Below are 21,516 nucleotides of genomic sequence, written 5' to 3'. Positions count from 1 at the left end.
ATTAAATTTTCTGTCTGACCATCCCAATTATACAGCCTTCAGCTCAGGATTTCCAGTAGCCTATGTTTAGTATTATAGTTAGTGCAATCCAAGTCAGTCCATAAACTACCCCTATTTCTTAACAGGGAATGGCCAAATCCAGTGCTACTGAAACAACCAGAAGAATGTAATCTTAATTTGCCTGTATGGGACCCAAGGGTTAGTATGTTTTTCCTCTTAATTTGCAAGAATTTCAAAACTGAGAAATGCTAGGGTGGGGTTTGAAGAGCTCTCAATTCTGTGGCCAGAATCTCTAATGTAAATTTTGTGGCTGGAAGCCAAAAAGCCTATTTCCATTGATTTAGTACGACACATAAAGTAAGAAAGCTGTGATAATTGATGTGTGATCCTTGTCCAGCGTTCGATGAGAGTGAATTTAATAGTATATGTAAGTATAAGTAGTGCAAAATCTACATTTAACTGAATGCTACCTATGACTGTGAAAGATGTTCTTTTTGAATTTTGGAGGTACTTCAAGGTAGCAAATTCAAGTGTTTATTTTTTGGGGGTGTTTTTTGGATTTAGCACCACCTTTTCCAGTAGTAGTTCAAGACAAATTACATTCAGGTACAAGATTTCTCCAAGGACAAGTAGGATAGTATCATCCCATGTGTGTGACATCATCTGAAGGAGTCCCATGTTGACCCAGTCACTATTTTTCTGTGGAGCTCAAAGATTGCACTTTCTGGTGCTCCCCCCTCAGCTTATGTCTGCTGTTTAATTTAAGCATTTTCTCTTTATAAGATTGAGTTTTTCATTGAATAAGACTTGTAGTGTGATGTCTCTATTTTTCAGTAGATGGTCAGAAAATGAGAGGCAAAGATTCACACCAGATCAGTACGTGCGCAAAAAGTGGATCCAAAAATGTAAAAAAAAAAAAAAACAACAACAAAAAACTATTGATAAATTCAAACATCCAATGTGGCCTTGTTTCTAAATATATCTTCATCAAGGGTGGAAAAAGTGTAGGCAAAAAACAAACTTGTAAATAAAAAGTAAATAGCTAATCTAAAAACAAAAAAGAAATCCAAGTACATTCAAAAATACGTTTACTAAAATGTGCTTATTTATATAGTTTGATGATACATAAATATAATTAAACACATTAAAAGAATTCCAAACACATACAAACTGTTTAAAAAAAACTCCAATACAGATCAATAAAACTTATTATTCAGTTTCTTATTGCAAATGAAAACTGTCTTGATAAGTGACAACTTAGCATCAGTAGTTAAATAGTAAGTAAACAAAAAGTGTGAGGTCTCTAAACTGAAAATGCCAGAGAGCTTGAAGATAAAAGAAAACATGATCTTACTTAGAAAATTAATAAACTGGAAACTATAGATATGGGCCCTAAATTGACTGATTTAAGAGCTGGTTGAGTGGTAAATGGAGCTCACTCTGAGGGAAGGGATGTTGCCAGTGGTGTGCCGCAAGGTCCGGTTCTTGGGTCAGTTCTTTAACATTTTTGCAAGCGATACTGCTGAAGGTTTGTCTGGTAAGGTTGCCTCTTTGCAGATGATGACAAAATCTGCAGTAGGGTAGACATGGCTGATAGCTGGATAACCTGAGGAAGGACCTAGCAAAGTTTGAATGGCCCAGAATTTGGCAGCTATGATTTAATGCTAAAAACATTTGGGCAGCCAAACCTCAAGGAAACAGAATAGTTTAGGGAGTGAAGAACTTTGGTGAGTGAAAGAGGAGTAGGACTTGGGGTGTGATTGTGTGTGATGATTTTAAGGTGGCCAAACAAGTAGTAAAGATAGCAAAAGCTAGAAGGATATTTGGGTGCGTAGAGAGGAATGGCCAGTAGCAATAAGGAGGTGGCAATGCCTCTGTATAAAACTCTTGAGACCTCATTTAGAATATTGTGTGCAATTCTGGAGACCAGAGGGTGGCTACTAAAATGGTCAGTGGTCTTCATCCTAAAGTGTATGGAACAGACTTAAAGATCTCAATAGGTATACTTTGGAAGAAAGGTGGGAGGGGGAGCTAGAGATGTTTAGTTACCTTCACGGCATAAATGCACAGGAGCAAAGTTTCAGTTGAATGGATGCTCTGTAATGAGGGGGGCATAGGATGAAGGTGAAAGGGAACAGACAGAAGTAACCGGGGGGGGGGGGGGGGGGGGGGGGGGGGAAAGCTTCGCATATGTATACCTGGTCTCTAAGGGAAAGGAAGGGATATAGATGGCATGGATGGGCAGACTTGGGTAAGCCATAAAGTCTCTATCTGCCTTCAATTTCTCTGTTTCTACTTTCTATCAATAAATTTATATATAATCTACAGTTCACATACATGAAAAATCTTTTGTCTCTTTGTATGCATTCCAAAGCAACAAACAAGTGGACATCTTACTAAGCAATTGATTTAATTCCTGTTTTTCCCGCTGTTGAGCTATTAGACACAGGGTATGACATTGGATGTTGTCATAAAAAATAATTAGCTATCCCTGTTGACTAATGTGAGGAGGCATAGACGTATTTCTGGTTTCTTAAAATAAGGTGTTAGTTTTGGTAGAAAATTTCCCCAAACAAGACTTTATGAAAGCTTTATGTACAGTGATATTTGTCTTGTGTTTTTGTGTTTGGAATTCTTTTTAATGTGTTTAATTATGCTTATGTGCGCATAATTTTGATTGATAACATATTTGTTTTAGTAAATGTTTCTTCTATTTGATTGTACATGGTTGGTTTTTTTTTTTTGTTTTTTGTTTTTTTTAGATTTGGCCATTTACATTTTATTTATAAGCTTTTGGCCATTTACATTTTATTTATAAGCTTGTGTCTTTTTTTTATTTTTGTCTGTAGTTTCACCCTTGATGAAGACATTTTGAAACATGGCCATATTGGGTATTTAAATGTATCAGTAAAATTACCATTTTTGGATCAGCTGTTTGTGTTTACTTTTCCTAGTAGATGGCCTTAGGTTTTTCAATCATGTTTGTTTCCCTTTTTTCTTTGACTTGATTTTGGCCTTGGTAAGCCTTTAGCACCTGATATCTTTCATCATCTAACTTCGCTGTGGCTGTTTTTCAGGACTAGTCCCAGTGGTTTTCAGAAGTGTTCTGGTGTGACCATATCCATAATAAATACCCATCCCGGTACCTTCAAAGCCTGGGATTTGGTCTTGCACCCTCTCATTGTATTCTGTGGTCACAGATCTCAGAGGGGTGAGCTTGTGGTGAGAAGCAGCACAAATGCATTTTTGGCATAGATAAGGCCAGTACATCAGTATTGGTTTCCATGCCTCCTGAAGCTGCATCGAGCACTGGCTACACATCAGCATTGAGCATTTGATCATGCACGGCTGAGTGTCGATAGGGGCCTTTGGGAGCAGTCGTTGTCCTATCCCCTACCAAGGAAGATGACGGGTTCATCCTCATCTTCATTGACACTAAGGGAAAGATGTCAGGCCGGATAGTAATTACTCTGGACTTTAATTGCAAGAGAGAAGCCTGCCCCTAAAGTTGCCCTAGGGTCCGAGTTAATCTGTTCCCAACGGGGAGAGGGATCTTGGTGTTGCGTTCTCGAGGGCCTTGGCATTCTGCCAGGTCCTCGAGGCAGGACTGGAGTTCGTGAGCCCTTGGGCCACTGCCGAGGAGCGGCAGGCAAGACCACCTCGAGACTGGAAACACAGAAGAGCAGTACTGGAACTCTGGACTGGAGTAGAACAAGGCAGGCAACTAGAACAGATGAGACAGGAACAGCTTCACCTGCACCTAGCCACCGTTCCTCCGGAGTTGAGCTCCGAAGTGCAGGCGGCCGGCAGGACTTGCAGGATAAGGCAGGAACTGAAGATCCAGAGGACCCACCCTGGGTCTGGGATACACGAGGGTGACAGGGCACGGAACTAGACTCGGACAGTGTGCTGCAGCACAGCCACTAGCAAGACCCAGAAGACAGACCAAGGAACACAAGGCGTACAGAAGCTAGCAGGAGCAAGGACTAGGGCAGCAACACACTAGGCAGAACAGGGATCCGGGAATACCCACAGGGTAAACCCTCTAGCTAGGTGGAGACAGGATACAGGAATAATCACCCAGGAAAACACACTAGCCAGACAGATACAGGAGTCAGGATATACCCTCAGGATATACAAGCAGGGTAGGCACACAGGCTAGGTAAGGCAGGGTTCAGGGTAAAGAGAGCAAACCAGGAATAACAGGCCAAGGGTCTTGGGCAGGCAGCACAGCAGAGTAACCAGGAAGAACAGGCCAAGGGTCTGAAGCCACAGCCGTTCCACACACTGACTGGGGAACCCACAAAGGCTGAGGCTTCGCAAACAGACAGAGAACAAAACCGGACAAAGGCTTCACCCCAACACAGGGGTAAGCCTGGAGCAGAGGCTTCACCCCAAACACAGGGTAAGCCAGGAACAGAGGCTTCACCCCAAACACAGGGTAAGCCAGGAAGGACCCGCAGTCCACAGACAGACAGTGGCAGGGAAGACCCCCCCATGGAAGGACAACAGAGAGACAGACACAGAAAGAAACTGGGCTGGAACCCAGAGAGAGGCGAAGCAGTAGTGCAGCAGACACTTACTAACCTGACCTGACCTAAGAGCATAACACTTATGCAAAGGCCCTGACTGCAAGCACAGCACTTCCTTATGAAGGCTCTCACTGATGAGTCACCAGCAGTAGGGCAGAAGCAGGAAGTACACAGACCCCAAATAGAGGCTTGACAAACATAGGAAGTGAGCCCACAGGAAAGACAAGCAGGAGCCATCTTGGAAGCTGGCACAGAGCCAGCGGCAGCCATCTTGGATGCTGGCTCTCTAGAAAGGCATAGCCCACACAGGTGAGGTCTAGTGAAACAATCAGCCCAGAGACTAGAGACAAGACAAACACAGAAGCCAGCAGAGCTGCTGACCCCCAGAAAGAAGGTAAGGCTGAGGGTGGTCACGGCCACAGACGTGACACTTGGGGTGATAGTATCTGAGGATCTGAAGGCAACGAAACAGTGTGACAAGGTGGTGGCCGTAGCTAGAAGGTTGTTAGGCTGTATAGAGAGAGGTGTGACCAGCAGAAGAAAGGAGGTGTTGATGCCCCTGTATAAGTCGTTGGTGAGGCCCCACCTAGAGTATTGTGTTCAGTTTTGGAGGCCGTACCTTGTGAAGGATGTAAAAAGAATTGAAGCGGTGCGAAGAAAAGCTACGAGAATGGTAAGGGATTTGCGTTACAAGACGTATGAGGAGAGACTTGATGACCTGAACATGTATACTCTGGAAGGAGAAACAGGGGTGATATGATACAGACGTTCAAATATTTGAAAAGTATTAATCCGCAAATGAACCTTTTCCGGAGGTGCAAAGGCGGTAGAACGAGAGGACATGAAATGAGATTGAAGGGGGGCAGACTCAAGAAAAATGTCAGGAAGTATTTTTTCACGGAGAGAGTAGTGGATGCTTGGAATGCCCTCCCGCGGTATGTGGTGGAAATGAAAACGGTAACAGAATTCAAACACGCGTGGGATAAACATAAAGGAATCCTGTTCGGAAGGAATGGATCCTAAGGAGCTTAGCCGAGATTGGGTGGCAGAGCCGGTGGCGGGAGGCAGGGATAGTGCTGGGCAAACTTATACGGTCTGTGCCAGAGCCGGTGGTGGGAGATGGGGCTGGTGGTTGGAAGGCGGGGATAGTGCTGGGCAGACTTATACTGTCTGTGCCCTGAAGAGGACAGGTACAAATCAAAGTAGGATATACACAAAAAGTAGCACATATGAGTTTATCTTGTTGGGCAGACTGGATGGACCATGCAGGTCTTTTTCTGCCGTCATTTACTATGTTACTATGTGGAAATATATATTTATTATCTTTATATATAAAAGGCACCACCAACGTGAAGCCTCCAGCCGGAAGTGTGAAGCGCCAGAGATATCCGGTTTCCCCATGAGTGAAGGAAAACAGCACAGCACGAAATCCCTCTCTCTGTAACAGTGAAGGACTCAGAGGGGGAAGGGGACAGAGACGCCCTCACTCTCTCTGTAACACAAACACAGCACAGCAGGAAACTTAACACTGAAGCACTGGACTCGGAGGGGGAGGGGACAGACAGCACAGGGGAAGGGAGAGAGGGCAGAGGGCACGGACACACACACTCCCATATGCACACTCTGAAGAAAACCTTGCTAGCCCCCGTTTCATTTGCATCAGAAACGGGGCTTTTTTACTAGTAGATAATAAAAATAGCAATTATGGCAAGCAAGATACAAAAAGACTGTTACAAATCTTGGTGGTATCTGCAAAAAGGCAAACCTTACCTTCTAACCCTTTGGCATAGAAATATATTGAACAGAATCTGCTCCAGCACCAGTCCTTGAGGCACTCCACTACTCACCCTTCCTTTGAGTGAATTCCATTTACCACCACCCTCTGGCATCTGTCAACTAGTTCCTAATCCAGTTCACCACTTTGGGTCCTAATTTAGCCTGTCAAGAGAGTGCACGTCCTCGGTCCAGGTCTCTTGTCACCCAGTCAAAGAGTTCAGTCAAATTCATTTTGGCATGATTTACCTTTGTTCATACCATATTGTCTCGGATCTTGTAACCTATTGGATTCCAAGGAATTCACTATCCTTTCAGCAACACTTGCATTGCTTCTCCAATAACCAAAGTGAGTCTTATTAGCTTATAGTTTCCAGCTTCTTCTCTGTCACCACTTTTGTGAAGAGGGATCACATACTTCTTTTAAAGCACCCCAGATACAATTTAGTTTGCCACCAAATCATCCACTGCTAGTAACTCAGTCGCAGAGCTGTCAAGCAGCCGGGACTGGGGAGAATTGCTTTTCAGCAAGACAGTGAGCCTCTTGTACAAAGGAAAAGCAGCAATGGAGTGGAGAGGCTCAAGAAGAAAGTGAATGTCCTCAAGTGGCCCAGTCAAAGCCCAGACCTGGAATCCAATTTTTAAAAAATCTGTCAATTGTTTTTGAAGATCTGTAGTCCACAGATGTAAAGCCAAATGGAGAGCGTTTTGAACTGTTCTGTTAAAAATGGCAAAAGCTTAAGTATCCCCACTCTGCAGAGTTTAGTCACTTATCCTAAATGATTTATGGTGGTGGAACCCCCCTTTTTGCAGAGTCAAAGGGTGTGAAGACTTATGCAGTCAAGACTATTTGGTTTCTTAATTGTTTGAATAGTTCTTCAGTTTTATGTTGAAGGTGAAAAGTAGGTTGTGTTGAAACTCCTACAGAAAGGGCGGATTTGGCCAAACAGTGTTGAGAAATCTGTTTGCATAAGTACTTCCTCTTGCTGTAAAAAAAAAAAAGGGGGGGGGGGATGGGTGGCTGCCCAAAATTACTTTAACCAAGGCGCCTGCTTCCACATTAACACCTTAGGGCATGGTTGCATTTCTGGAGGTATGTAATGTGATGTGATCCTGAAGCAACTCAGTTGGAGTCCCCCTACCTGTCTAGTTGATTTCATACTGTTTGATAGTGAAATCAGAGTTGTTTACCTGTAGCAGAGGTTCTCTGTAGACAGCAGGATATATCTGATAGTTTTTCCACCTCTCCAAGAGCTGGCTCAGATTCATATTAAATCTCATGCTCATTGTCTAGTTCTGAGAGAGCTACTCCATCTCCATGCCATAGGATGATGTCATCCACTTATCTATCCTACTGTCTGGAGTCCTTCGCTATAGGTAAGAAACTGCTTTCTAGGCAAGCTAATATGTATTAGTATGGGGTTTCTTTTTGGCATATTTTCTAGTATTTAAAAACATTTTTTGAAAGAGGGAGGAATTGGTTATAATGGTGCACTTAATTTGGGGTTGTTGGGGGTATTTGTGCATGTATGCATCTGTGTTCCACACAATTTGAGGAATTTGGGATGATTGCCAGTAGTAGGAGTCTGCCGCTGGACAGTGGGGAGGGGGTTTGAAGCTGGCATGGTCAGTTCTCTCCCTCCTCGGTCAGAGGCAAAGAGTATAGGTATTTATTTATTTATTTATAGCGTTTATATTCCACATATTCCCACCCAAGGGCAGGCGCAGTGTGACTTACAGGAATTTACAGAAAGCAAACATTAAGTCTACAACAAACAGTCAATTTAATATCCTTGCTTCTTAGGTTTGAGGATTAAATTTGATATACCACAAATCATATATGTAATGTAATCAATTTTGAATCTTCAAATTCATAAAATAAATAAAACATGGCAACAATGTACAATCATTAAAATCAAGCATTCGCTAAGCGTGCCATATCAGTGGGACTTTTTCACCAGGTATGATAGTCTTGCAATGTTGAGGCAGACTGAAACAGTCAGATGTGAATAAACAGCCACGGGTGTGAAGGGAAGAGCTGTGGAAGAAATGAATACACAATGTTTCCTTGTCATTAAGCAGATGAAGACATTACGTATGGGTTGTGTCCATCAACCAGCAGGGGGAGATAGCACTCAACTTTTCACAGTGCCTCATGGCCAGCCAGCTCCACTGCCTCTTCAGTATTCTCTATCTCCCCAAGCAGGGTGGCTGCAGCTTCTTCGAGCTCCATCAAAAATCTGCCTGGGGGTGGCTCCTGGCTTGCCAGTTGTTAGCCGGGGTGTTAGAGGCTATAGCAGCTTCACTTTGAAGGCACATAGGTTAGCCCTTTCCCTGCCTTACCCATGCCCCCGTGGATGTGGATATATTAGCTTGCTTTTCCCTGTCCTTTCCCACTCAGTGGATGCAGGCACATTGGTTTGACTTTCCATGCCTTTCCCACTCATCTGAGCCTCCGGAGTTCTTATTACCTCTGCTTTCCTCACAGCGTTTAAAAAAAAAAAAAAAAAAATGGAACAGAGGTTTCCCTTTGATTCTTCTATGGGACCGGAGCTGTGATACTCGGTCCGGTGAGGTAAGAGTGTTTTCTAACTCCTCCGGGGTGGGCCCGCGATCGGGGCGTTTTTGGCGCGAAACCGCCATTTTGAATTTTCCCACCGTTTTCATTGATGGCTGCAGAGAATGTAAAGCGCTGTTCCCGGTGTGGCAAGCGCAAGTCAGCAGCAGGGCTCTGTAAATCATGCTGTACAGGTGTAAGAGCCGGCCCGAGCATGGCGAGCGATGATTCTTCCCGCTCAGAGCTGGCAGCAGACGCCATTTTGAATTTTCCGCATGGCGCGGCCTCCGTAGAGACGGAGAGCCCTGAGCCCGGGGGGGGGGGGGGGCACCTCGAATTGAGGCTATTCAGGGAGCAGCTAGCCCCGGACGGGATCTGGGTGCCCAGGGCGAGTTTTTCTCTCCTGATTTTGTGGTGTTATTGCATAAAGCATCCATGCTGAAAAGAGCTCTCCCTCAAGGGTTGTCTGAGGCCCCTTCTATTGTCTCCCCCCCCCCCCCCCCCCACACCGGTGGATTGTGGCCTGGGACTGCCCGCTGAGGCTATTTTCCCTGATAATTGGCATAAAGAAAAGCGTAGAAGGGCTAATTCCCCTTCAGATTGTGGTGCACCTCCTCCCCCCCCCCCCCCCCCCCCCCCCCCCCCGGGCTGTGAGGATTTGGAGAGTTCTGGCAGGCCTTCGTGGTCTGAGGAGCCAGAGTCAGGTGCAGAATTACCACAGGATCTGGATGATCTCTCCGTGGTGAAGATTTTCCACCATGATGAGCTGCCAGTGCTTATTTCAGATGCCCTACAGGTCCTTTCTATTGAAGAGCCTGACAGCGGCATGGCCTCCTCTGTGAATCCTAGGATGGCTAGTACCAAAAAGCCTGCTCGAGCCTTTCCTTTGCATGACTCCATCCAAGAGCTTATTTCCACTCAGTGGGCTGACCCTGAGGGACCTTTGAAAGTTTCCAGGGCTATGGGGCAATTATACCCTCTGCGTGAGGAGCATTTGGCTCGCTTTGCAAGGCCTAAAGTAAATGCCCTAGTCACTGCGGTGACAAGAGAACTACCCTCCCTGTGGAAGGAGGAGTTGCCCTGAAGGATATACAAGACCGTAGGCTGGAAGCAGCACTTAAACGGTCCTTTTGCAGGTCTTACTGTTCGGACGTCTGCATGCAGTTATGCTGCTAGAGCCTGCCTGGCGTGGTTGCAACAGGCAGTGGAACAGCCCGGAGATGGAGCGGAGCCCTTCTCGGATGTGGCTCCACAGCTGGAGTCGGCCTTGTCCTTTTTGGCTGATGCCCTTTATGATATTGTCAGAGCTTCGGCTAAACGGCAGTAGCAGTGGCGGCTCGCCGTCTTATTTGGCTACGACATTGGGCAGCGGACATGGCCTCTAAGCAAAGGTTGGTGAAGTTGCCCTGTCAAGGCCTTCTCCTATTTGGTGAGAGTTGAAAAAAAAATTGTTAAAGGCCTGGGAGATCCTAAACCCCAGCGCTTGCCCGAAGATAGGCCGAGGCCTTCCTCCAAGGGCTAGGCGGTCCACTCCTCTTATAGACCTCGCTTCCGTGAAGCTAGAAGGTACCGCCCGGGGCGTTCTGCTGGGTTCACTTCTCGTGCCCGTTTTTCAGCAGAGGAACTCCTTTCGCTCGGACAAGCGTTCCGCAGCCACCGGCTCTAGGCCTAGAGTTCAGGGGCGACCCTCTCAATGATGGTGCGCCGGCCCTGTCATCGGAGGATGTCTTTCCCTCTTTGCCGAGGAGTGGGCCAATATTTCCTCAGATCAGTAGGTTCTGGACCTGATCAGAGATGGCTACAGAATAGAATTCAATGCCCCAGTAAGAGACGTGTTTGTGGAGTCCTGATGCGGTTCTGCCGCCAAACGGGCGGCGGTAGAGGAGACTTTGCAAGGTCTGATTCAGTTAGGGGCCATGTCCCCGGTACCTCCCGCCGAACACGGCTACGGCCGATACTCCATCTATTTTGTGGTGCCGCGAAAAGGTGGGGTTTTTTTCGCCCTATTCTGGACTTAAAAGAATTAAACAAGTCCCTGAGAGTGCGGCATTTCCACATGGAAACCCTGCGCTCCGTCATTGCTGCGGTACAGCCAGGAGAGTTTCTCACGTCTCTAGACCTGAAAGAAGCTTACTTGCACATACCAATTTGGCCCCCGCACCAGAAGTTTCTGAGGTTTGCAGTGTTGGGAAAACATTTCCAGTTCCGGGCCTTGCCTTTTGGCCTCGCCACAGCTCCCCGAACCTTTTCGAAGGTAATGGTGGTAGTAGCTGCTTTGCTCAGGCAACAAGGTATCAGGGTTCACCCATACCTAGACGACTGGCTCATCAGAGCAGACTCTGTAACAGAGAGCTATCAAGCTACAGCCAGAGTGGTCTCAGTACTTCACTCTCTAGGCTGGGTCGTCAATATGGCCAAAAGTCACCTGACCCCCTCGCAATCTCTAGAATATTTGGGGGCCAGGTTCAACACAGACTCGGGCTGTGTATACCTACCCGAGCTAAGGCGGTACAAGCTTCAGAATCAGGTCCGTCTGCTCCTGAGGATGCCCCGCCCGCGAGCTTGGGACATTGTCCAACTGCTGGGATCGATGACAGCCGCATTGGAAGTGGTGCCCTGGGCGAGAGCGCACCTGAGACCTCTACAGTATTCCCTACTTCAAAGATGGTCTCCAGTTTCTCAGGATTATCAATGCAGACTTTCTTGGCTCCCTGCGGCCCAACTCAGCATGGAGTGGCTCTCAAACAGCATGCTGCGGCGATGAATGCCGCTGGCGCTCCCTGATTGGTGTCTGGTAGTGACAGATGCCAGCCTGAAGGGCTGGGGTGCACATTGCAAGTGGAAGCATGCCCAGGGTCTATGGACACCTGAGGAGTCGGAGTGGTCCATCAACCGCCTGGAGTTGAAAGCGGTGTTTCAGGCGCTTCTGGCCTTTCAAGTGACCCTGGAAGGATTGGCTGTCAGAGTGACGTCGGACAACATGATAGCAGTGGCCTACATAAACAAGGCGGCACTCAGTGCAGAGCACTGGCCACGCAGGCCGAACAGATTTGCCACTGGGCCGAGCTGCATCTTCAGTTTCTGTCGGCAGCTCACATTGCAGGTCAGAGCAACGTGCAAGCCGATTAAGCAGGCATCAGATCGATCCAGCAGAATGGGAACTAGCAGACGAAGCATTCCTGCAGATATGTGCTAAATGGGGCAAGCCCGTGATGGATCTTATGGCGACAAGTTCAAATGCCAAAGTCCCATGCTTCTTCAGCAGATGGAGAGATCCTCGCTCAGCAGGGTTGGATGCCTTGACTCAGCCCTGGCCTCCGGGCCTACTATATGTGTTCCCTCCGTGGCCCTTGATAGGGCGCGTGCTCCTGCAGATTCGGCTGCACCCAGGAGAAGTGGTCCTCATCGCCCCGGATTGGCCCAGGAGGCCTTGGTATGCGGACCTCCGACAGATGCTAGTGGAGGCTCCCCTTCCTTTACCTCTGGTACCGAACCTGTTGTCACAGGGCCCGGTAGCCATGGAGGACGCCTGCCGCTTTGGTCTTATGGCATGGCGATCGAGAGGGCGCAATTGAGGGACAAAGGCTATTCAAACCCAGTCATTTCCATTCTCCTGCAGGCCCGCAAGCGTTCCACTTCCGTGGCTTATGCCAGGATTTTGCGCCAGTTTGAGTCTTGGTGTGCTTCAAAAGCGATCACACCCATGCGGGCTCCTGTCTCGCCGATTCTGGACTTTTTGCAGGATGGTGTACAAATAGGCTTGGCCTATAATTCCCTGCGGGCGCAAGTGGCAGCGTTGGCCTCCCTTCGTGGTAAGGTTGAAGGCGTGTCTTTAACTGCTCATCCAGATGTGGCAGGTTTCTTAGTGGGGTGCTTCGGCTCCGGCCTTCCGTGCGAGCACCCTGTCCAGCTTGGAACCTGGGGCTAGTTTTGAAGGCCCTTCAGGCTTCTCCTTTTGAGCCGCTTCGGCGAGCATCGGAGAAAGATTTGACACTAAAGGCCGTTTTTCTTGTGGCCATTACTTCGGCAAGACGGGTGTCAGAGCTCCAGGCGCTGTCCTGTAGAGACCCATTTCTGCAATTCTCAGAGTCCGGGGTCATGGTTCGGACCGTCCCTTCCTTCATGCCTAAGGTGGTTTCAGTGTTTCACCTAAACCAGCCTATTTTCTTGCCCTCGTTTGATAAGGAGGAGTGTCCAGAATCTTTTGGGCAGTTGCACCTGTTGGATGTGCGCAGGACTCTGCTGCAGTATCTGCGAGTTACTATCTCTTTCAGGATCTATGGTCATCTGTTTGTTTTGCTATCAGGTCCTCGCAGAGGGTCTCCAGCGTCTAAAGCCGCTATTGCCCGCTGGCTCAAAGAAACTATCTTTTCAGCTTATCTGCTTGCCGGCTAGTCTCCGCCTGTAGCCTTTAAGGTGCATTCTACCAGAGCGATTTCTTCCTCTTGGGCTGAAACTGGAGCACTCTCTCATCAAGAGATATGCAGTGCAGCAACATGGGCTTCTGAGCTCTCTTTTGCCCGACATTACAGGCTGGATGTGGCTGCAAGGAGGGATGCGCGTTTTGGAGCACAAGTGCTAGCGCGTGGTGTGACCTGTTCCCACCCTATATAGGGATTGCTTTGTTACATCCCATACGTAATGGCTTCATCTGCTTGATGACAAGGTAGGGAAAATTAGGTTCTTACCTTGGTAATTTTCTTTCCTTTAGTCATAGCAGATGAAGCCATGAGCCCTCCCTGTATGATTGTCTGTATGCTGTGAATCTGTTTCAGGTTCTGTTCTTGTTTCCTGAAGTTCCTTCCTTGGGAGAAAGTTGGAAAACAATCTTCAGGATTCATGTTCACTTATAGGAGGATGAGTCCATTCCCTCCAGTTTATGTTTTGGAGGATGAGTTTATTCCCGCCAGGAGGTTGCATGTATCCCCTCCAGTTATACAATAAGGAGGACGAGCTTATTCCCTCCAGGAGGATGTGTTCATTCCCTCCTTTTGAGTTCATGCCCTTGTTAAGGGACCATCGTTTGCTGTGAGAAAAGTTCATGTAATTCCCATTGCGGTTTGCCATACTGCTTTGGAAGCTTCAAATACTGAAGAGGCAGTGGAGCTAGCTGGCCATGAGGCACTGTGAAAAGTTGAGTGCTCTCTATCTCCCCCTGCTGGTTGATGGACACAACCCATACGTAATGGCTTCATCTGCTATGACTAAAGGAAAGAAAATTACCACGGTAAGAACCTATTTTTCCCATGTGCAGTGTGGCTTGCAGTTTCTAACTGGATACTATTTCTTGTTGAAACAATACAAATGTAATGATTTGATTTGTGTTTAAATTGGAAAAAAAAATTTTTGTGACCTGAATTAGTGTCCCCGTCCTATTTCAGAACCTAATACCCTACTCAAACTTTTCTTATTGAAAAGGAGAAGGTATAATTTTATTTTTGTTTGTTTTCTTTATGTAAGATAGGAGTTTGAAAGATTAAACAGTGCTTCATGGTTTCCTTTTTTTTAGTTTTTCTTTTGTCTTATGCAGTGTACAATTCCTTTAAGTTCTCCTTGATGTGAACTATAATTTGTATATTTGTGCTGTAAAATATTTTTCTATGCATAATACTGGTGTTTGTTTTTGTAACTTTTTGAGATATAAGTATTGTTTTTTTTTTTTGATTAACATGTTTCTCAACAAAGTAATTGGCTGCTGTTGTTGTGTAGGTGAATCCCAGTGATAGGTACCATCTTATGCCAATTATTACACCAGCATATCCACAGCAGAACTCAACCTACAACGTGTCTGTGTCTACACGGATGGTCATGGTTGAGGAATTCAAACAAGGTAAATGTTTTTTTATTATAAGCTCTTACAGTTCTAAAATTTTAATGCTATATTGATCAATTTTTATATATTGAATATTGATGTGTTAAACAATTATCTTTAAATTTTACTTTCTTATTATTACCCAGACCAGTCCAGATGACTTGTTTCCTCCCCCCTCCCCCCAAGTTAACTATTCTATAAGGTTGTTGCAGCGGAGAATCTAATCTACTTTGACAATCCTCACCAAAAAGGCGAGTTACACAAACATATCAGTACTCAACAGTACATCATAAACTATAAAATCAAAACATTTATTCAGTACTTGTCAGAATAAGAATTATTAATTTTAATATTAAGAGCAATAATATTTCCAAAAGCACCAGACCAACTGTTTCTTAAGAAATTAAAGATACCATTTTCCTGACTTCCATAATCTAGTCAGTATTTATCTGTTTCCACAAATAATCTGGTCTAGTGCAGCAGTGGAACCAGAGGGGTGAGGCTTTACTTCCCCTTTGGGCTGAGGTCAAAATTTCTGCTCAAGCCCAATATACTGATTGATCTCTGGCAGATACTTTGGTCTGCTGTGTTTAGGGAGAGGATTTGCTAGGAAAGGCTGTTTTTGAAGGCCTCCAAGGTAGCAAGAGACCTGTTAAGTATTTTCTGTTCCTGACAGGAGAACACAGCTTCAAATAAAATCACGTTACTTTAGAAGCCGCTTGTCCCTTTCTGTGCAAATAACTTTGCAGTCTTGACCAAGAGTGAGGCCCCCTCCCTTTGGCTTCATCTTTTGATTTTTGTCTGGGATGGGGATGAAATGCCAGGTTTGTCACATCTGTTAGCCAGAGTAGGATTGTAGGCGCAATAGACAGCATACTTTTTTGGGGTGGTGGTGGGGTATTCTGGAAGAAATGGGTCCCCAAACCAAGACTAACATTGGTAAGGTAAGTGTCAGGTGCAAATGTATACCCCCTTTAGATCCAAGCCCACAGTGCCAAAATAATAGAAGGAACTAAGTCTACACCCAGGTAATATAATACAATAGCAATAAATATAATACAAGAAAGACTGGTATGAAGACAAAGCCAATCTCACTACAGAAATAACTCGAGTGTAAACATACTTGGATCCATGACTAGACTTTGAAGTATAAAGTCACTCTGGCTCACAGAACACTAATACACAGGTACATGGCACGTACAACCTGATGCGGGTCTCCACTTGTCAACGTGTCCCTCAGATGATCGTTCTGCTCCAGTGGGTGGGATGTTGACACAGCAGCCCATGTCTCTTGAGCCCCTTTTTATAGAGAAATCACAAGCTGCAGCCTTTTTATAGAGAAATCACAAGCTGCAGCTGTACTGTTGATACTTGGCAATGTTATCAATTCTGGTAAACTTGAACATTGGGAACCTTGTTTTATTTATATATATATTTATTTATTTGTAGCATTTGTATCCCACATTTTCCCACCAATTTGCAGGCTCAATGTGGCTTACATTTGCCGTAATGGCGGTTGCCATTTCCGGTAACAGAATTACAAATGGTATTGCATTAAGGTGCATACATACATGGTGACATACATGGAACATAACATATATGGAACAGATCATGGTATATATGTATACCATGTGCATACATACATGGTAAAGAAGAATAAATTATGGTATTACATGAGGGTTCCTGAGTAATAAATTGGATTGTAACATACGTTAGGTCATCGTCTATAGAGAGATCCTATTCAACATAAGGTTTAAAGAGGTATTGCTTGATCATGCATATCAAAGAGGTTAGTCATGTCATAAGAGTTCGGTTTTGTATAGTTCATGTATAGTGTTACTATTTAGTATTTAAGATGGGTGTTTATGGTATGCCTTCTTGAAAAGATCTGTTTTCAGTAGCCTTCGGAAGATGGTTATGTCTTGCGTTGTTTTTATGGTCTTCGGTAGTGCGTTCCATAGCTGCGTGCAGATGTATGAGAAACTGGTCGCGTATATGGATTTATATTTTAGCCCTTTGCAGTTAGGATAGTGGAGATTGAGGAATGTGCATGATGATCTTTTTGCATTCCTAATTGTCAAGTCTATGAGGACTGACATATAGGTCGGAGCTTCCCCGTGAACGATTTTGTGGACCAGGGTGCAAACTTTGAACGCAATTTGTTCTTTTAGTGGGAGCCAGTGTAGTTTTTCTCTTAGGGGTTTGGTGCTTTCGTATTTCGCTTTCCCAAATATGAGTCTGGCTGCTGTGTTTTGAACGGTTTGAAGCTTCTTAATGATTTGTTCTTTGCATCCGGCATAAATGGCATTGCAGTAGTCTAGATGACTTAGCACCATTGATTGTACTAGGCTGCGGAATACTTCCCTTGGGAAGAAAGGTTTGATTCTTTTAAGTTTCCACATTGAGTAGAACATTTTCTTTGCTGTATTTTTCGAATGGTCTTCGAATGTGAGATTTCGGTCTATTGTGACTCCCAGAATTTTCAGGCTGTCTGAGACCGGAAGGGTGTAGTCTGGGGCGTTTATGGTGTTAGGTTTGTTTGTGTTGTATTGTGAGGACAGGATGAGACATTGTGTTTTTTCTGCATTTAGCTTTAGTTGGAATGCGTCCGCCCATCAGTTCATTATTTGGAGGCTGTGTGTGATTTCATTTGCGATTTCGGTTATGTCTTGTTTGAACGGGATGTATATCGTGACATCGTCTGCATAGATGTACGGGTTGAGTCCTTGGTTGGATAGCGATTTGGTTAAAGGGTGTCATCATTAAGTTAAAAAGGGTTGGTGAGAGCTGTGATCCTTGTGGCACTCCGCATTCAGGTTTCCATAGTGTTGACGTTTTTGAGTTAGAAATCACTTGATAAGTTCTTGCTGTTAAGAAGCCTTTAAACCATCTTAGTACATTTCCTCCTATCCCAAAGTAGTCTAGGATATTCGAGAGTATTTGGTGGCTAACCATGTCGAATGCGCTGGACATATCGAATTGTAGGAGTAGCACATTGTTTCCAGTTGCAATTGAAATCCTGACTGCGATTCATGTAGTATTGTGAATTTGTTTAGGTAATTGGTGTTCTGTCTGTGTGCCAGGTTGAACCTCATGAAGCAACAGGATTTATAGATGAAACATCTGTGTTTGCATATTTTAATCAGCTTGTTAATGCTGGATAGTGCGATGTATTTATGAAGCCATATATTTTGTCATATTGGTACATACAGGGCTGAACATAGTGCTTCATAGTACTTGTTTTGCCACTACAGGGTTCTGCCGTCAACCCTGTACATTGGGGACAGGTGTTGGGGAAACGTAGCATGTTAAGCACTAAGCACCTCCAGCCTGTGATTCAGAACCCTACTCTGGCATTTGCAAGACACATGTTCCTTCACAGGAACTTATTTGCAAGATTCTCCAGAAGGGATGGCCTTTTTGGAGTCAGGAGTGCCATGTTGTTCAGAAGATTCGTTGTATAATCTGGTTTGGATTTCTGCCAAGTCAGTGGTGGCAGTATCAGCATGTAGCCTCCAAAGCACACCTTCACAAGCTGTCATTCAAAGGTATGAATCTCTTTGAGGAGCTGGAAGCTAGTGAAGGATTTAAGAATTCACAGTACTCTCCCAGCGCAGGTTCCTAGGTTCTTCTAGATTTCTAGGGTAAAGATGCAAAGTAGTACAGACTAGAGAGGTCAGCTTTTAGCTGGAAGATAAGGCAGTTTTAAGAATTGTTTTTCTTTTCAACGGAGCAAGAAAAGTTATAGGAAGGGGAGCAGCACATTGGGAGACTGATTCATTCAAGTTGTTATTTCTTTGAAAAGCAAATAATACATTGTGTCTCGCTGACACGTGGAACCGCACTAGTACAATCAGTGCCAAGGAAGGTTCCCATAAGGCTTGTGGCAATTGCTCTGTGTGTGGCATCATGATTGAGTTGAATGTGTTCATAGACACACGCACAAACAAGGTTTATCCCTTTTATGCTACAACTACTTGTGCATCAGACAACGTCATATACATCATAAGTTGTCAGTATAATTTACACAATGTAGAGCAAACATCTTGCCCTCTGAAGATACAATTGATAGAACACAGGCACTGCATACAAGCAGAAAAAACACATGAACCCATTGTAACATACTGCTTGATGAAACAACATACATTTTCTGAATTGAAATGTATCATTGTAGAACAGATAAAAGTAACAGAACGAAGAGGTGACATTAGACGATTATTAAGACAAGAGCAATGATGGATATTTATATTACAGTCAGTGATTCCAATGGGTTTAAATGTCTCCATCGAATGGAAAGCTTTTTTTTAAAGAGATTTGTATAGATGAGTGGAAGAGGCATCAGTTGACGTCACACGCAAAGTACATAGGCAGGACGTTTGAAGAAGCAGACCGCCATTTTGTACCGATGCCAAACGGAGACCACAAGACGTATAATTTGCTTGGATGTGTTTAAGAAAAGAATTTCCCCTGAGTTTCCCCTTCTGTTGGCAAAACAGGGTTTCCCTGTCGGGAGTTTATGAAAGTGCACGATTAAATTAAGAGACTGTATTAGTCCGAGGAAGAATATTGTACAATCACCATCCAAGATAAGTAACATTTTATTGGTTACTTCTAATTTAACAGCAGTGTCTCAAACCATAGGTGTTTGATAAGGTGTAGTAGTATTTGGATCATGAATATAAGTAATGTGGAGATTTTTTTAAGACTAACGATTAACGAGGTGCCATCTCTAATCAAAAGGTGTGTCCTTTAAAGAAGAGGTGTCTCCGGTAACACTGAGGTCTTTTTTTCTCCACAATCTTTCACTGTCGATTGCCACATTCGCCTTTGAACACCTTGATCACAATTGTAGAAACATTGGCTAAATTTGATTTTAATTACCCCCATATAGACTGGGTTAATGTAACAGGGCACGCTAGGGAGATAAACTTCCTTGATGAAATTATTATTATTATTAGCATTTGTATAGCGCTACCAGATGCATGCAGCGCTGAATACCTAATACAGAGAGTCCCTGCTCAAAAAATTAAATTAGAAGTAACCAATAAAATGTTACTTTTCTTGGATGGTGATTGTAACAGTCCAAGCTATTTATGATGCCATAATGTATTCTTCTCTACAATATATGTACCATAATGCATTCTTCTTAACAATGTATGTACGCACCTTAATGCAGTACCATTTGTAATTCTGTCAACCGGAAATGGCAATTGCCACCACGGTAAAGGTAAGCCACATTGAGCCTGTAAATTGGTGGGAAAATGTGGGATATAAATAAAAATAGAGCTTACAATCTGAAAATACAGACAGACAAGACAAGGGTGAGGTAAGTATTGGGTGAGAAGGAACAAGGGGGGAGGGCAATTGAGTAGTGGTGAAAAGCACTGGGTTTTCAGCATAGATTTGAAAACAGGTAGACATGGAGCTAGACGTACAGGCTCAGGAAGTCTATTCCAGGCATAAGGTGCTGCCAGGGAAAAGGAACGAAGTCTGGAGTTAGCAGTGGAGGAGAAGGGGGACGACATGAGAGATTTGTCCAGTGAGCGGAGTTCACGGGGAGGAATGTAGGGAGAGATGAGAGTGGAGAGGTAATGGGGGGCTGCAGAATGGATGCATTTAAAGGTCAGTAAGAGAAGTTTGAACTGTATGCGGAAGCGGACAGGGAGCCAGTGAAGTGACTTGAGGAGTGGGCTATGTGGGTATAACGATTTTGGCGGAAAATAAGTCGTGCTGCAGACGTTTGGACACACTGGAGAGGAGAGAGATGGCAATAAAGGACAGCTTTATGGAGCAACTGGTACAGGAGCCGACGAGAGAAGGAAAAATTCTAGACGTCGTTTGTGGAGCGCATGATCTGGTACGGGAGGTAACGGTCTGGGGGCCGCTTGACAACAGTGATCATAACATGATCGCCTTTGAAATTTGATTTCAAAAAGGTAAACATAGGAAGTCAAATATGCTAGCGTTTAACTTTAAAAAAGGAAGCTATGATAAAATGAGGTGAACGGTAAAAAAAAAAAACCTAGAGGAGCGACTGAGAGGGTTAGAAACCTACAACAGGCGTGGATGCTGTTCAAAAACGCCATCCTGGAGGCCCAGGCCAAACATATTCCATGTATCAGGAGGACGGAAAACTAAACGACAGCCGGCATGGTTAAAAAATGAGGTAAAGGAGGCTATTGGAGCTAAAAAGGAATCCTTCAGAAAATGGAAGAAGGAACCGAATGAAGAAAAGAAGTGGCATAAGGAATGTCAAGTCAGATGCAAAGCGCTGATAAGAAAGGCAAAGAGGGATTTTGAAAGAAAGCGCTAGAGGCGAAAACTGATAGTAAAAGTTTTTTACATACATTAAAAGCAGGAAGCCAGCAAAAGAATCGGTTGGCCCGCTGGATGACCGGGGTGTAAAAGGGGTGATCAAGGAAGACAAAGAAATAGCAGAAAAACTAAATGAGTTCTTTGCCTCGGTCTTCACCGAGGAAGATTTGGGAGGGATACTTCTTTTCATGTTGATTTGTACAGCGCTGCGTAAGTCTAGTAGCGCTATAGAAATGTTTAATAGTAGTAGTAGTGGATACCGGTGCCGGACAGGGTATTCGAGGCTGATGAGTCGGAAAAACTTAATGAAATATCTGTAAACCTGGAAGACGTAATGGAGCAGTTCTGCAAACTGAAGAGTAGCAAATCTCCTGGACCGTATGGTATTCATCCCAGGGTACTGATAGAACTAAAAAAAATGAGCTGGCAGAGCTACTGTTAGTGATTTGTAATTTATCCTTAAGATCAAGCGTGGTACCGGAAGATTGGAGGGTGGCCAATGTAACGCCGATATTTAAAAAAGGTTC

General features: G+C 44.6%; 1 protein-coding gene across 4 annotated transcripts in view; it reads left to right on the top strand.

Annotated features, from left to right (window-relative positions):
• PAPOLA (poly(A) polymerase alpha) overlaps nucleotides 1–21,516 on the top strand; it is a 277,966-nt gene that overhangs the window by 141,981 nt on the left and 114,469 nt on the right. For all 4 annotated transcript variants that reach the window (XM_030215241.1, XM_030215240.1, XM_030215239.1 and 1 more), the window contains exons 10-11: nucleotides 126–198; nucleotides 14,572–14,692. In XM_030215241.1, coding sequence (XP_030071101.1) covers nucleotides 126–198; nucleotides 14,572–14,692 — 194 coding nt within the window. The remainder of the gene's footprint in view (nucleotides 1–125; nucleotides 199–14,571; nucleotides 14,693–21,516) is intronic.

The sequence above is a fragment of the Microcaecilia unicolor genome, chromosome 9 (assembly GCF_901765095.1).
Source record: "Microcaecilia unicolor chromosome 9, aMicUni1.1, whole genome shotgun sequence".
Classification (NCBI taxonomy): Eukaryota; Metazoa; Chordata; class Amphibia; order Gymnophiona; family Siphonopidae; genus Microcaecilia; species Microcaecilia unicolor.
Note: the sequence above shows the minus strand (reverse complement) of the source record. Positions and strands in the feature narration are given on the sequence as shown.